The 12,555-nt window shown below is 40.3% G+C and overlaps 1 protein-coding gene across 1 annotated transcript; it reads left to right on the plus strand.

Annotated features, from left to right (window-relative positions):
• Positions 1-212: 212 nt before the first annotated feature.
• LOC118278649 (UDP-glycosyltransferase UGT5-like) lies at positions 213-8,461 on the plus strand. The gene is made up of 10 exons (XM_050703621.1): positions 213-322; positions 883-1,045; positions 1,665-1,752; positions 2,493-2,658; positions 3,298-3,495; positions 4,465-4,681; positions 5,623-5,842; positions 6,964-7,183; positions 7,611-7,714; positions 8,252-8,461. Exons 2-10 carry the CDS (start codon positions 902-904, stop codon positions 8,437-8,439), a joined length of 1,545 nt encoding a protein of 514 aa, XP_050559578.1. The 5' UTR covers positions 213-322; positions 883-901; the 3' UTR covers positions 8,440-8,461.
• Positions 8,462-12,555: the final 4,094 nt, after the last annotated feature.

Below are 12,555 nucleotides of genomic sequence, written 5' to 3' on the forward strand. Positions count from 1 at the left end.
ATTTCTATGACGTCATTCATTGATATGTTTGTCATCATCATCATCGACTTCTGTCATCTATCACTAGTCATGTGTCACCACAAGTTAAAACAAAAAATCTGCCTAAAGTCACTATTTCGCGAGAACGAAACCGCGCACAAAAACTAGTATATAGGTAGCTAAGTTATCAGATTATACTATATACATATATACCTATATATTACACGTGTCTAATTTATCACAATTGATAGTAGTATATGGTGTATCGTCGAGTGTACAACCTTGCTTCAGCGTCTAGCCGCAACATAATATTATATATTTATCAATATATAAGATAAATAAGGTAAATATTATGTTTTTTTCTTTTTTATAGCATAAGCCAGTTAACGAGCAGACGGATCACCTGATGGTAAGCAATACCGCCGCCCATGGACACTTGAAACACCAGAGGCGTTACAAGTGCGTTGCCGGCATTTTGGAGGTTAGATTTCGATGTAATTTTCAGAAAAGAAATGAATTCGGTTTTTGTTAAACGTAGTTTTATCGTTGTTTATTATAATATTACTTTTGTGAGACATACTAAATTAATTATTATGTTTTTCGGCTTACTTACGTAATTATTCATCTTTTTTAATTCTTGTCTGACTGCCTCGTTGGCCGAGTGGTTGCAAATGCGACTGCCTGCGAATCTCGGATTCGATTTTCGGTTTTTCGAAAATTTCTCAGTAGTAGTACGGAGTCTGAGAATGTGCCCAGTATATGGCAATACCACCAAACATAAATTGTGAAAAGTGGCTGTACATTTTACAGTGGCATTACGTGCCGTTAATGTGCCTACCTCGTCGGGAATAAAAGGCGTGACGATACGAAAAAATATTATTATTGTTCACCAACTATTTACAGTAAAAAATAGCCGTTTAAAATGAAGGCTACATTAGCAGCGCTGATGTTGTGTATCTCCAGTGGGTTTGCTTACAAGATCCTGTGCATCCTTCCTGTACCTTCGAAGAGTCATGATCATCTGTCTCTTGGTATCGTGAAGCCACTTCTGAAGGCTGGTCATCAGGTAAGATCATCAAATACAGCTTAAAAAGTATTTTAGACAGAACTAACTGCTATGATAGATTAAACTATCAGTCTAATATTACGACTAGGAGCTGCGGACTACCTAGCGGGTTACCGGGCCTCCAGTTCGAAAAGCAGGAGTAGGAACGGGGTGGTTTTTAGTCAGTAAGTCTGACACTCTCTTGCCTCGCCTAAGGCGTGAGAAGACATTGGATGATTTTCTCCCCATAACCCACTCCCCATTTGTTTGTTTCAATATTTGTCTGTCAATCCCGCTGAAACTACTGAACGGATTTTGATGAAATTTAGTATACAGACAGGTTATGAGATGACTTGGGTGATAGGATACTATTATTCTAGTACTAGATATATTGATCCCACGAGAACACGGCCAAAGCCGCTGGCAAAGCTAGTTAATGTCATGAAATCCTTCATGTAATATGTTTTTTACTCTTTCATGCCAAATCTACTTGACGGATTAGGATGAAATTTGGTACAGAAATAGATTATATTCTGGAATAATACATGACGTACTTTCTATCGCAGGAACGCGGACGATGCCGTTGACATAAATTGGTATACATGCACAATCCATATAATAGAAATATGAAATGTTTCAGGTGACATGGGCCACCCCGTATGAGAAGAAGAATATCCATGAAAACTTGACTGTGATAGAACTGAAGGAGATTCGGGAATTTGTTGAATGTAAGTATATAATATATTTTTGTCTTATAGACATTACACTTTAAATCTCCAGTGGGTAAAAAACACCCACATTTTACTAGTATAAATATGGGAGAGCCATGCTTCGGCACGAATGGGCCGGCTCGACCGGATTGAGGCCACGACCTCACAGAAATCCGACGTGAAACAACGCTTGCGTTGTGTTTCATTGTGTGAGTGAGGTTTCCCGTTTCCCCTTCAACCCTTTAATTCCTAACCCCCAAAAGGCCGGCAACGCACCTGTGACTCCTCTGGTGTTGCGGGTGTCCATGGGCGGCGCTGATCGCTTACCATCAGGTGAACCGTCTGCTATTCCATAAAAAACATATACAGTAGAACTCCAATTATCCGAACTCCGACTATCCGAATCGCCGATTATCCGAATCACAAAAAAATTCCAAAAAAAGTCTAAGTCGCTATTATTCTTCCCCCCGCGAAGCCCGTGTTTGCGCGTCAAGTCTTGACTTGACTTGTCTTAACTTGCCGTTGTGCATACACTGACTCCCCTCCGAAATTTAATTCAATAAAAAAATAGTGCAATATCAAAACATAGCTTTTATTCTCTTCAATGGCAATTTTTTTTAAAAAACTCCGATTATCCGAATATTTGATTATCCGAATGGGTCCCGGTCCCCATTAATTCGGATAATTGGAGTTCTACTGTATTATACATTTCAAGTTATTAAAAACTTGCAAATAAATAATCTTTATGTCTTCAACAGCGGTGGACATCATGAGTAAAACCGACCTGGGCTTCCAATACATGAGGAACTTCGCCCGGAACATCTCCATCGGCACTGCTCAGCATCCTGTGCTGCAGCGGGTGCTGGTGGAACAGCAGTTCGATGCTGTGGTCTCTGTCTGGTTCATGAACGAATTTGAGGCTGGGTGAGTTATATATTATGTGTTTTACGGCATCCCGCGGCGTGTTACGCGGCGTATATCCCGCAGCGAAGTAACATAAATTCTAAATTCATTGAAGTAAGGTGCAAAACAGCTTAATTTGTATTAAAATCCGTGCCGTCCCGGCAGTGGGCGCCGGCCCTTAGGCTGCAAAATATCACTGGATTTTTTAAAACAAGTGTGGGAGAGCCATTCTTCGGCACGAATGGGCCGGCTCGACCGGAGTCATAGCACGGCCTCACAGAAAACCGACGTGAAATAACGCTTGCGTTGTGTTTCGTTGTGTAAGAGAGGTATGTAGGTGTATCGGGGGTCCAATAAAATCTTTCTAATCTTTCCCCAACAACCCTTAAAATAACCCCTCAAAAAGCCGGCAACGCAATTACAACGCCTCTTGTGTTTCGGGTGTCTATGGGTGGCGGCGACTGCTTACCATCAGGTGATCCGTCTGCTCGTTTTCTGGCTACAAAAAGAAGAATTCAAATTATTGCACAATATAAATATACACAATATTTCTAGCCAAATATCGTTCTTCAAAAATCTTATAGACATCTATACTTCCTCGTAAACTTTCACATTTAACTAAGCATCTATGCAAAATAAACCCAATACACCTCTTCCCAGCTACGCAGCCATCCAGCAAGTACCCTGGATCCTGGTGAGCTCCGTGGGCTACCACCCTCACCTGGAGAAGCAGGTGGACCAGGTCAGGTCCATCGCCACCGTGCCGCTAGCATTCAACGACAACGGAGACCGACCCATGCCTACTGTGAGGAGGTTCATCAATGGCCTGATCTATATGATCATGAATTTCGATGAGTGGTAAGATTTTTTTAAACTTTTATAGAAAACATCAACAATGTGATAGGGGTGAGACTTCTAACCCGTTAAGGCTGAGTACTACATCTAATTTTATCGACACATGTCGGGGGTCGAAGGGGTCGAACCCCCTCCCCCTAAAAATTATGGCTATTTTAATATTTTTTTTACTTTTTTTGATAGCAAAGGTTGTATGCGTTGTAGAAACAAAAAAAACGACAAACGGTAGCTAATAACCTTGGCTAACTAAATCATTACTTTTTTCATATGTTTGATAATGTTTTGGTGAGAAAAAAAATCATTTGTGAATTATTTTTACCGAAAAAATCACTATTTTTCAATATTTTCAATTAGGAGTTCAACCCCCCATATTTTTTTTGTCGATAAAATTTGATGTTGTACTCAGCCTTAACAGGTTAGAAGTCCCACCCCTATCAAATTGTATATGTTTTGTTTTTGAGGGGGAGAAATCGGCAAATGACTTGAGTGCCTTGGGCGAGGTGAGAGGGGGTGTCAGACTCTTACTGACTAAAGCCCTATTGGGCCCCATTTGTGGTTGTCTAATGGTGCCGTACGCACGGGTCTGGTTCTGGTCGGGCGGCGAGCTACCCTTGCTCGTGGGTAGTGTCGTGCGCTTACAAACATACAATTTCACGTACACTTCAGTGACGGATAGATTGACAGACTATTATTTATTTCTTTCTTTGTTGGCGATTCAAAAGTACCTAAGTAAATGGTTTAATTGGAATAAATGACTTGACTTTGACTTTGCCTACAATTTGTGTTACATCTTTCTTCTTGGTATCAACTGCTTCATTGGTCGAGTGGTCGCATATGCGACTGCTGGGCCAAAGGTCTCGTTCGATTCCCGAGTCGGACAAAATATTGCTGGCATATGATCGGTTTTTCGAAAATGTCTCAGTAGTAAAAAAAATGAACTAACCTAACCTAACCTACATATTTATATTCCAGGTTCGACAAACCCACCCTAACCTCTACTTACGAGTCCCTCTTCAGTCCCCTAGCTGCCAGAAGAGGTGTACCCCTCCCCCCCTTCGAAGACGCTTACCACAACGTGTCCATACTCCTGGCGAACTCCCACGAGTCTATTGGGTACCCCATGAGCTTACCACCGAATGTTATTAATATAGCTGGTTATCATATTGAAGAACCTGCGCCGTTGCCTAAGGTATTTTTTTTTATGTTAAATGATGATGATACGTTGTTTGGCCGCTATCTCGCCTGATGGTAAGTGATGATGCGGCCTACGATGGAGCACGTCTGCCCATAAGCAACCTATTGACTCGGGCTTTGAAGACACCCAGGTTATACCCATCAGGAAACACAGACTCCGACAAGGAGTTCCACTCCCTAGCAGTTCGCGCAAGGAAGCTTGAAGCGAAGCGCTTCGTGCGAGTGGGTGGGATATCTACCATCACCAGGTATTTTCGTTTCTAGATAACTAAAATTTTGACTGCAGAATTGCTGCGGTGGCTGGGCAACCAGCTGCCGCCTAACGTGTTGCGGGCTCGATTCCCGCACGGAGCAACTGTTTGTGTGATCTACAAATGTGTTGTTTCGGGTCTGGGTGTCATATATGTGTATGTGAACTTATATGTGTGGGAGAGCCATGCTTTGGTACGAATGGGCCGGCTCGACCGACGTCGAAACCGACGTGAAACAACGCGTGCGTTGTGTTTCGTTGTGTAAGTCAGGTTAATGGAGGCCAAGTTACCCCCTTTCTCAATCTTCCCAATTGTCGATTCCCCAACAACCCAAGCGTTATTTCACAAAAAAAAACATTATTTTACGTCGTTGTTCGATGAGGCCGTGGTAACACGCCAGTCGAGCCGGCCCATTCGTGTTAAAGCATGGCTCTCCCACACTTCCAATTTTATACCTTATACATTTGAAGATATGAAGACATCGCCAGCCGTATTCCCAAACCGATACGACCTTCAAACCTTCAAGAAAAGAACATACTCCTTTTTAAAAGGCCGGCAACACACATGTGCCTCCTCTAGTGTTGCGGGTGTCCTTGAACGGCGCTGATCGCTTACCATCAGATGACGCATCTGCTCGTTTACCACCTATTCCATAAAAATATCTAGCATCACCAACTCATTACAGGATCTTCAAGACTTGCTGGACGGATCACCTCAAGGCGTGATCTACTTCAGCATGGGCTCCATCCTACGCTCCGCAGCCCTAAAGCCTCACACCCGGGATGCTCTGCTGAAACTCTTCGCCTCCCTCCCTTACACCGTGCTGTGGAAGTTTGAGGAGCCTCTGAAGGACCTCCCTCCTAATGTCCACGTCAGGTCTTGGATGCCTCAACTTAGTATACTTGGTAATTAGCCATTATTTATCATTCTTATTGTCATCAGCTGGAAAACCTTCCCTCCTGAACTGAACAAAGACTTGTTCCACTTATGAGTGCTTTTCTACCAGAGATGTGCTATATGTAATAGCTAAGCTGTGAAACTATGTGACCGATTCCAGTAATACTACTATGTAGCTGTGCGAGGTAGAAGCGCAGCTCGAGTATGCGATATATCGATAGTTTAAATGATAAATGATATTTATTTTGCAAATAGTTTACAATGTAACTCTTTTACACGTCAATCTCTTAAATAACTAGATGAGGCCGGCATTTCCTATCGGACTACTCTGAGAAGAAATACCGAAACAAACTCAGAGGTCATAGTCTCTTTTAAAGTCCAGACAAAATCAATTAAAAATGTCGGAGAAGGTAAGGTAGTAGGGAAGCCATCCATAACACACATCCATAGAACGCATCTTTCTATACAAAGAAAACCTAGCTTAGCTGACTCCGTTTCCACCAGTTGTAAGCTATGTGTACCAATGAATATGATTTGAAGCCAAACGCATCCACAGCAACGTAGCATAACACATCTCATTATTTTTGTAATAGGTAGGAAGTACGTAAGTAATTATAATTGAGAATTTTATTTTATTTTAAAGTGCGAGATGTTTTATTTTATGTTTTGATTTATTCTAATGTAATTTTAAAAACATGTAGACGATTTGGTTATGTTACTAATTTTTATTTTAATGTCTGTCTTGTAGATTATTTTAAAATATTAAACACATATTTTTATTTTCTTACGGAAACAAATAACTACCTACTTTCGAAGATATATCGATTTAAAATATCGCGTGACGTCACTTTAGAGTACGTTTTATACTGAAAAGTGACGTAGTTAGCTCCTACTCCTAAACTTTGATTCGTTTTACCTAAGTATTGTTATCTTATACGACAAAATAAAAAAATACGTGTCTAATATTTTTTTCATTACGTAACTGACGGACTAATTAGATATTTAATTTTCATACTCCAACATCATCCCCAATATGAATAAATGAATCTCTGGTGGAAAAGCACTCAAAGGCTATAGAACCTTAATTCTTTTCCAAAAACCATTACTAACTAAACCACCTGTTCTCCAGTGCACAAGAACATCCGTCTATTCATCACCCACGGTGGACTCCTCAGCACGTTGGAAGCGGTCTACGCTGGAGTACCACTCCTGGCCATACCGGTGTTCGGAGACCAGCCCTCGAATGCTGAACGCGCTGAACTAGCTGGGTACGCTGTTAAGGTGGACTTCAAAGATGATATGGTACCTGATGTGGAGGCAGCGCTGAAGAAGATGCTTAGTACTGATGTGTGAGTTTCTTTTTTATAGGTACCATGACGATGGCAAAGAAGTTAATTTGCCCAGCCACCGCACCGGCGGCCATGCTATGTGTAGCGGGTTCGATTCCCGCGTGAGAATAATCTCGACCAATGACGTGCAAAAATGCGATCGAGCTCACTTTGAAAATTCGAATTGATAGGTAATTGCTTCAGAGTTTATACCTTATTTGGTACAAAAAAAAACAAAAGCCTTCCATTTTCTTTACCACCTCCAGTTTTTTAAGTCAGTTAATTAAAATATTCTAAAAGTCAAAACACTATTGTGCTGAAAACCACATCAAAATTGGTTTACCCAAACGCGAGATAATCTCGCACAAACATACGTACATACAAGTCCAACATAGAACCTCCGTTATTCTGAAGTCGGCTAACAAAATATTTATTTATTTCCCTTTAGCTACTACAACAAAGTGAAGCAGATTTCTAAAACATTCCGTCAGCGCCCGGTTCCACCATCAGACCTGGTAAACTTCTACATAGAGTTGGCTATAGAGACCCAAGGTAAATACAACAAAAACGTCACGCCTTTTATCCCCGAAGGGGTAGGCAGAGATGCACATTACGGCACGTAATGCCGCTATACAATGTAACACCTACTTTTCATTGTTTGTGTTATAAGTCCCATGTAATAAGGGATGATTAGCACTACGTGAGAAATTTTCGAAAAACCGAAAATTGCCCGGTCATATTTTGCCCGACCCGGGAATCGAACCCGAGACTCCCCGAATAACTTTTTTTGATATTATAAGCCGGTAAACGAGCAGACGGATCACCTGATGGTAAGCAATCGCCGCCGCCTACGGACACCCACCCACCTAGAGGCGTTAAAAGTGCGTTGCCGACCGTTTGGGGGTTAGGAATTTGAGGAAAATTGGGGAGGAGTAAATTGGGCCTCCGGTAACCTGTCTTACACAATTGTTGTTTCACGTCGGTTTTCCGTGAGGCCGTGGTATCACTCCGTTCAAGCCTGCATGGCTCTCCCACACTTCTCACCTTGTACCTTACAAAATAAAGACTTACTTTGTATTTCTTTCACAGGTGCATATCACATTCGTTCACCAGCGCTGGAATACAAATGGTATGAGCTATGGATGCTCGACTTTGTCCTCATTGTACTAACCATACTTGTCCTGTTCATCACGCTTGTCATACTTGCCGTAACTGGCTGTCTCAGAAGAATACTAGGCAAGAAGCAGAAGAGACTAGCGCTTAAGAAGAGGAATTAGTTTTAAGTTAGTGTTAAGTGTATTTTTGTAAATAAATTATGAAAAATTATGAGAATTAAAAATTTGTTGTTAATATATTTTTTCTTGGTTTTTCTTTAATAACCACTTATGATCAATTAGAGTCTGCCAGTGGCTTCGCCCGTGAGACAACAATATGTCCTATCTGTTATTCCAGATCATAATCTAAAGCATTCGTTCAAAACTTGGCAGCTACTTTAGGAAAATTTAACGTCATCATAAGGGCCCCAAAATAAGAGTAACGATGGAGTTTCTTGCTTTTTCTTCTCCATTCGAAGCAACACTTTGGAACGAGCGACTAGCTTCACTGACGGATGGACTGACGGACAATTCAATTTGACGTTTCAAAAATGTCTAATTTCGGATTAATTCAAATAAATGCTTTGACTTTGGGGTCGCTGTCATAACATCGGTAATTACTAAGTTTCCTCTTTAAGGCTTTAGAGACAGGGCAGGAAGTCATTGGACGATTTTCCCCTACTCAGAAGAAAAAGGAGAGTGGAATTTAACCTTTTGAACGCCAATGGCATGAATAGATGTCATGCGCAAGCGTGCCCTGTGCGCCACCGACATCTATAGATGTCAAGAAACAGATCACAGAGAAAAACAAAATAAACACATTAAATCATTACTTTCACGTGTTTTATTGATGTATCTTAAGAACTGAATACCCAGTTATTACATAATAGTACACAGTGAACAAAATTGCAATATAGTTATTCTAATATTTGATTGATAAAAACAACTTAAATATCGGCTAAAAAAGCATGTTCTCTCGCGCCAATGGCATGTATACATGCCTACTAGTGATGTAGTGTAATTCAAGTAATATTAAAACTTCAGCTAAATGACTCGCTTATTTTTTGTAATAACTATTAAAAAGTATATATATAACCTTAGTCTCTGAGAAAAAAGGTAAATATACTATATTTTAAACTGAAAAATTCTTGGGTATAATAGCATATTTACTATATTTTCAATATTATCGACATTCCCTTTTCGCCAATCATGCGCATCCCTAGCATACTACCGATATGCAATCCCTTCTGCGCCATTGACATGTATAGATGTCGGACTCGTTCCGTCATAAGCGCGTGCCGTGTTTTTAAATGCGGGGAAGTTGCAAAAAATATTTTATCGAGTACCTACATTATAATTGCAAATTGTTGATTTTTTATATATTTTTAAGTTTCACGTGACGGTTTCAATTACAAGGCTGTTAATGAGCATAATAAATAAATACGATTGTTGATTTTTTATATTTTTAAGTTTCATGTGACATTTTACAAATACAAGGCAACTATTTTAAGAATATGAAAGTGTATAAATAATATCACTAAAATCTGTACCTATTTAGCAGTTTTCAATTTGATTACCTAATACATAAATTAACTCGATAAGTTACATTATTCAGCTACATCCCTAATCATAAACGAGAGATTAAAAAAAATGGATAGTTGCCCGCGCCATTGGCATGTATACATGCCAATGGCGCGTAACTGATAGATAATAGTGCTGTAACTTGCTGCAATTTTATATGTATTTTTGTGTCTCAAAAGGTTGATATTTTATTGATAGTTGCTATTAATGTGGTCTTAAGTTTATTACAGTGGGAGATTAGGTTAAATAAATATTCTTTTTATGTTATAAGCAGTTTATTAAAAAAAAAATTCAGACGAAAATTATTACTCACTTTGGTTTATCGATAACATTTTGGAATCCCTAATATTTTCAAGGTTATTTCGTTGAATTTGTGGCTTGGCGTGGAGGGCACACCAGCCCCGGATCTACATTTCTTTTTTGCCGGGGCAAAAATTGAAAAATGCTGCCCCCCTACTTATGTTTATTTTCACCTTTATCGTCCACAAATTGTTTGAAATTTGGACAAAGCCTACATACTACCTTCCGGAAATAATGCATCCATTACACAGGCCTACATTTTCTTTTTCAAAAAAAGTGTTTCAAGTTTAGTAGGTCTCCTATAGTGCATGTGGTGTGCTGATCACGAATCTGTGCTTAGTATTTTTCTAGCACGTCAGGTTTTTGGAAAAGTATTTCAAATTTTTAATAGAAACTGCCAAAAAAGAACTTAGAAAATATTTATTGAAGATATATTTAAAAGAAAATTAATCTGCAAAATTGAGCTGGTTATAATAAAAATAACCTACGTAAGACAGACGTTGGTTTTTTTTAAGGAAATCGTTCTCTTTTTCCCTGAAAACTGCGTTTTGTGGTTTTCTTTTTGTGAATTTTTGTGACTGAGTCCCTGTTCAAGGCCCAGCAGTAATCAGCCATCATTCTAATATCCCAACTTCCTTGGTAACGTCTCTCCATCTCCTTTATGTCTTGATGGAACCTCTCTCCCTGTTCCTCGCTGACAACTCCAAGATTTTCGGGAAAATAGACAATATGGGAATCCAGAAAATGAAGTGAAGAAGAAAAAACTGTTGTCAGTTTTTTTTATAATTTTGGACCATCTTAGCTACAATTTCTTTGTAATTTGAAGACTTGATATTTCCAAGGAAATCATCTATGACTTCTACGAATGAACTCCATGCTTCAGATTCATCCTGGGTCATTGTATTCTGGAACAATCTATCCGATTTTAAATTTCGAATTTGAGGGCCTACAAAAATTAATTCCTTCTTTAAGTTTAGCTTGAGAACGTGCAGGAAATTTGTCGCGTAGGTATTTAAAGCAGTTACATACCTTGTTTATTTGAACTAATGCATCACGCTGCACATTTTTTGTCCCAATACAAGTCTTTCTCTGAGTGGCCATTCTTTCTTATTGTAATGTAAATTTCGTGCTCGACTATCCCACTCGCACAAAAAACACGGATACTTTGTAAATACAGACTGCTGACCCAAAAGCAACTATAGACAGTATTTTAAGGTCTCCACAGAGTTGCCAACAATATTCGCTATACTTTATTTTATTTAGCAACAGCTCAAGATTCTCGTACGTTTTTTGAGATGCACGGAGTGAGCAACAGGCACCGAGCCATAGGTTGTGCAACAAGACACCCTTCAGACTTCCCTTAGAAGAATCAATAAATGACCTCCATGATGTGGAATCGTAATTATCAGCTCCCAGTTTCATGACTACTTCAGGAATATTATTACAAAACACCAGTGAACCCTCTTGAGAGAAATAGTCCGCGAACTCTTTTTCATAATGCCTGCCTGTTCCTGGAGCCAAAGGATTTTTGTCTTTCAGTCGTGATCCTAGGATTTGTGCAGCATCCTTTGATAGACCCAAATCTCTCACTAAGTCATTTAATTCAACTTGGATAAACTGTTGAGGTTAACCTATATCAGGATTGAATTCATCTTCATTGGTTCTTCCGTTTGAACTTTCATCTGATGATTGCTGTTGGATGGTGGGAAGAAAAAGTGGAGGAATCGGAATTCCTGGTCCATGAGGTACATACAGGTCGTTTAGCAGACGGTAAATTAGGATACTGAATTGTATGTTTGTTTTTCGAATTGAAATCCTTTACATCACAAGAGCAAAAGTAACAATTGACAAGTACTAAATAGTAAACATACTTACAAAAAAACTCACTTTTTTAAAACAAAACACTGTCATGGAGAGAGATCGACGAGGAAGTTTTCGAATATAGCTTCATCTCTTTGGCACTCACGGTAACCAAACGCGTGCTGCCCCGATCTGCGATTCCTGTAGGCGAGCAAGAGCCAGGCGCGTATTTTGTACTATGCCTATGCGCCTAGCGAATAATAAAATCGTACGATCGCCGGGGAAGCTGCGAACCTCCTTGCCGGATTGCCGCCATGGGATCTGGAGCCAGAGGTGCTCGCGCGCGTCTTTAGTTTGCGCGCCGACGCGCGTCGCCGGGGCGAAACTCCGCTGCCGCGACAGATTAGTGCGTGGCGGGACGAGCTCTGGCGTGATCTCATGGTGGAATGGCAGCAACGACTGTCGCAACCGAGGGCTGGGCTCGCTGTCATTGCAGCGGTAAGTCCCCTCTTTGAGGAGTGGCTTGAGAGACGCCACGGCGTCCTCACCTACCGCCTGACGCAGGTGCTTACCAGACATGGGAGTTTCGGTAGGTTCCTGTTCCTTATTGGGCGGGAG

The sequence above is a fragment of the Spodoptera frugiperda genome, chromosome 24 (genome assembly GCF_023101765.2).
Source record: "Spodoptera frugiperda isolate SF20-4 chromosome 24, AGI-APGP_CSIRO_Sfru_2.0, whole genome shotgun sequence".
Lineage (NCBI taxonomy): Eukaryota > Metazoa > Arthropoda > Insecta > Lepidoptera > Noctuidae > Spodoptera > Spodoptera frugiperda.

Bases quoted from the DNA above. Each gene is read 5' to 3' on its own strand.
- LOC118278649 (XM_050703621.1), top strand. From the start codon at position 902: ATGAAGGCTACATTAGCAGCGCTGATGTTGTGTATCTCCAGTGGGTTT. The intron at 1,046-1,664 runs GTAAGATCATCA...GAAATGTTTCAG, and splicing joins TTCTGAAGGCTGGTCATCAG to GTGACATGGGCCACCCCGTA. The intron at 5,843-6,963 runs GTAATTAGCCAT...CCTGTTCTCCAG, and splicing joins GCCTCAACTTAGTATACTTG to TGCACAAGAACATCCGTCTA.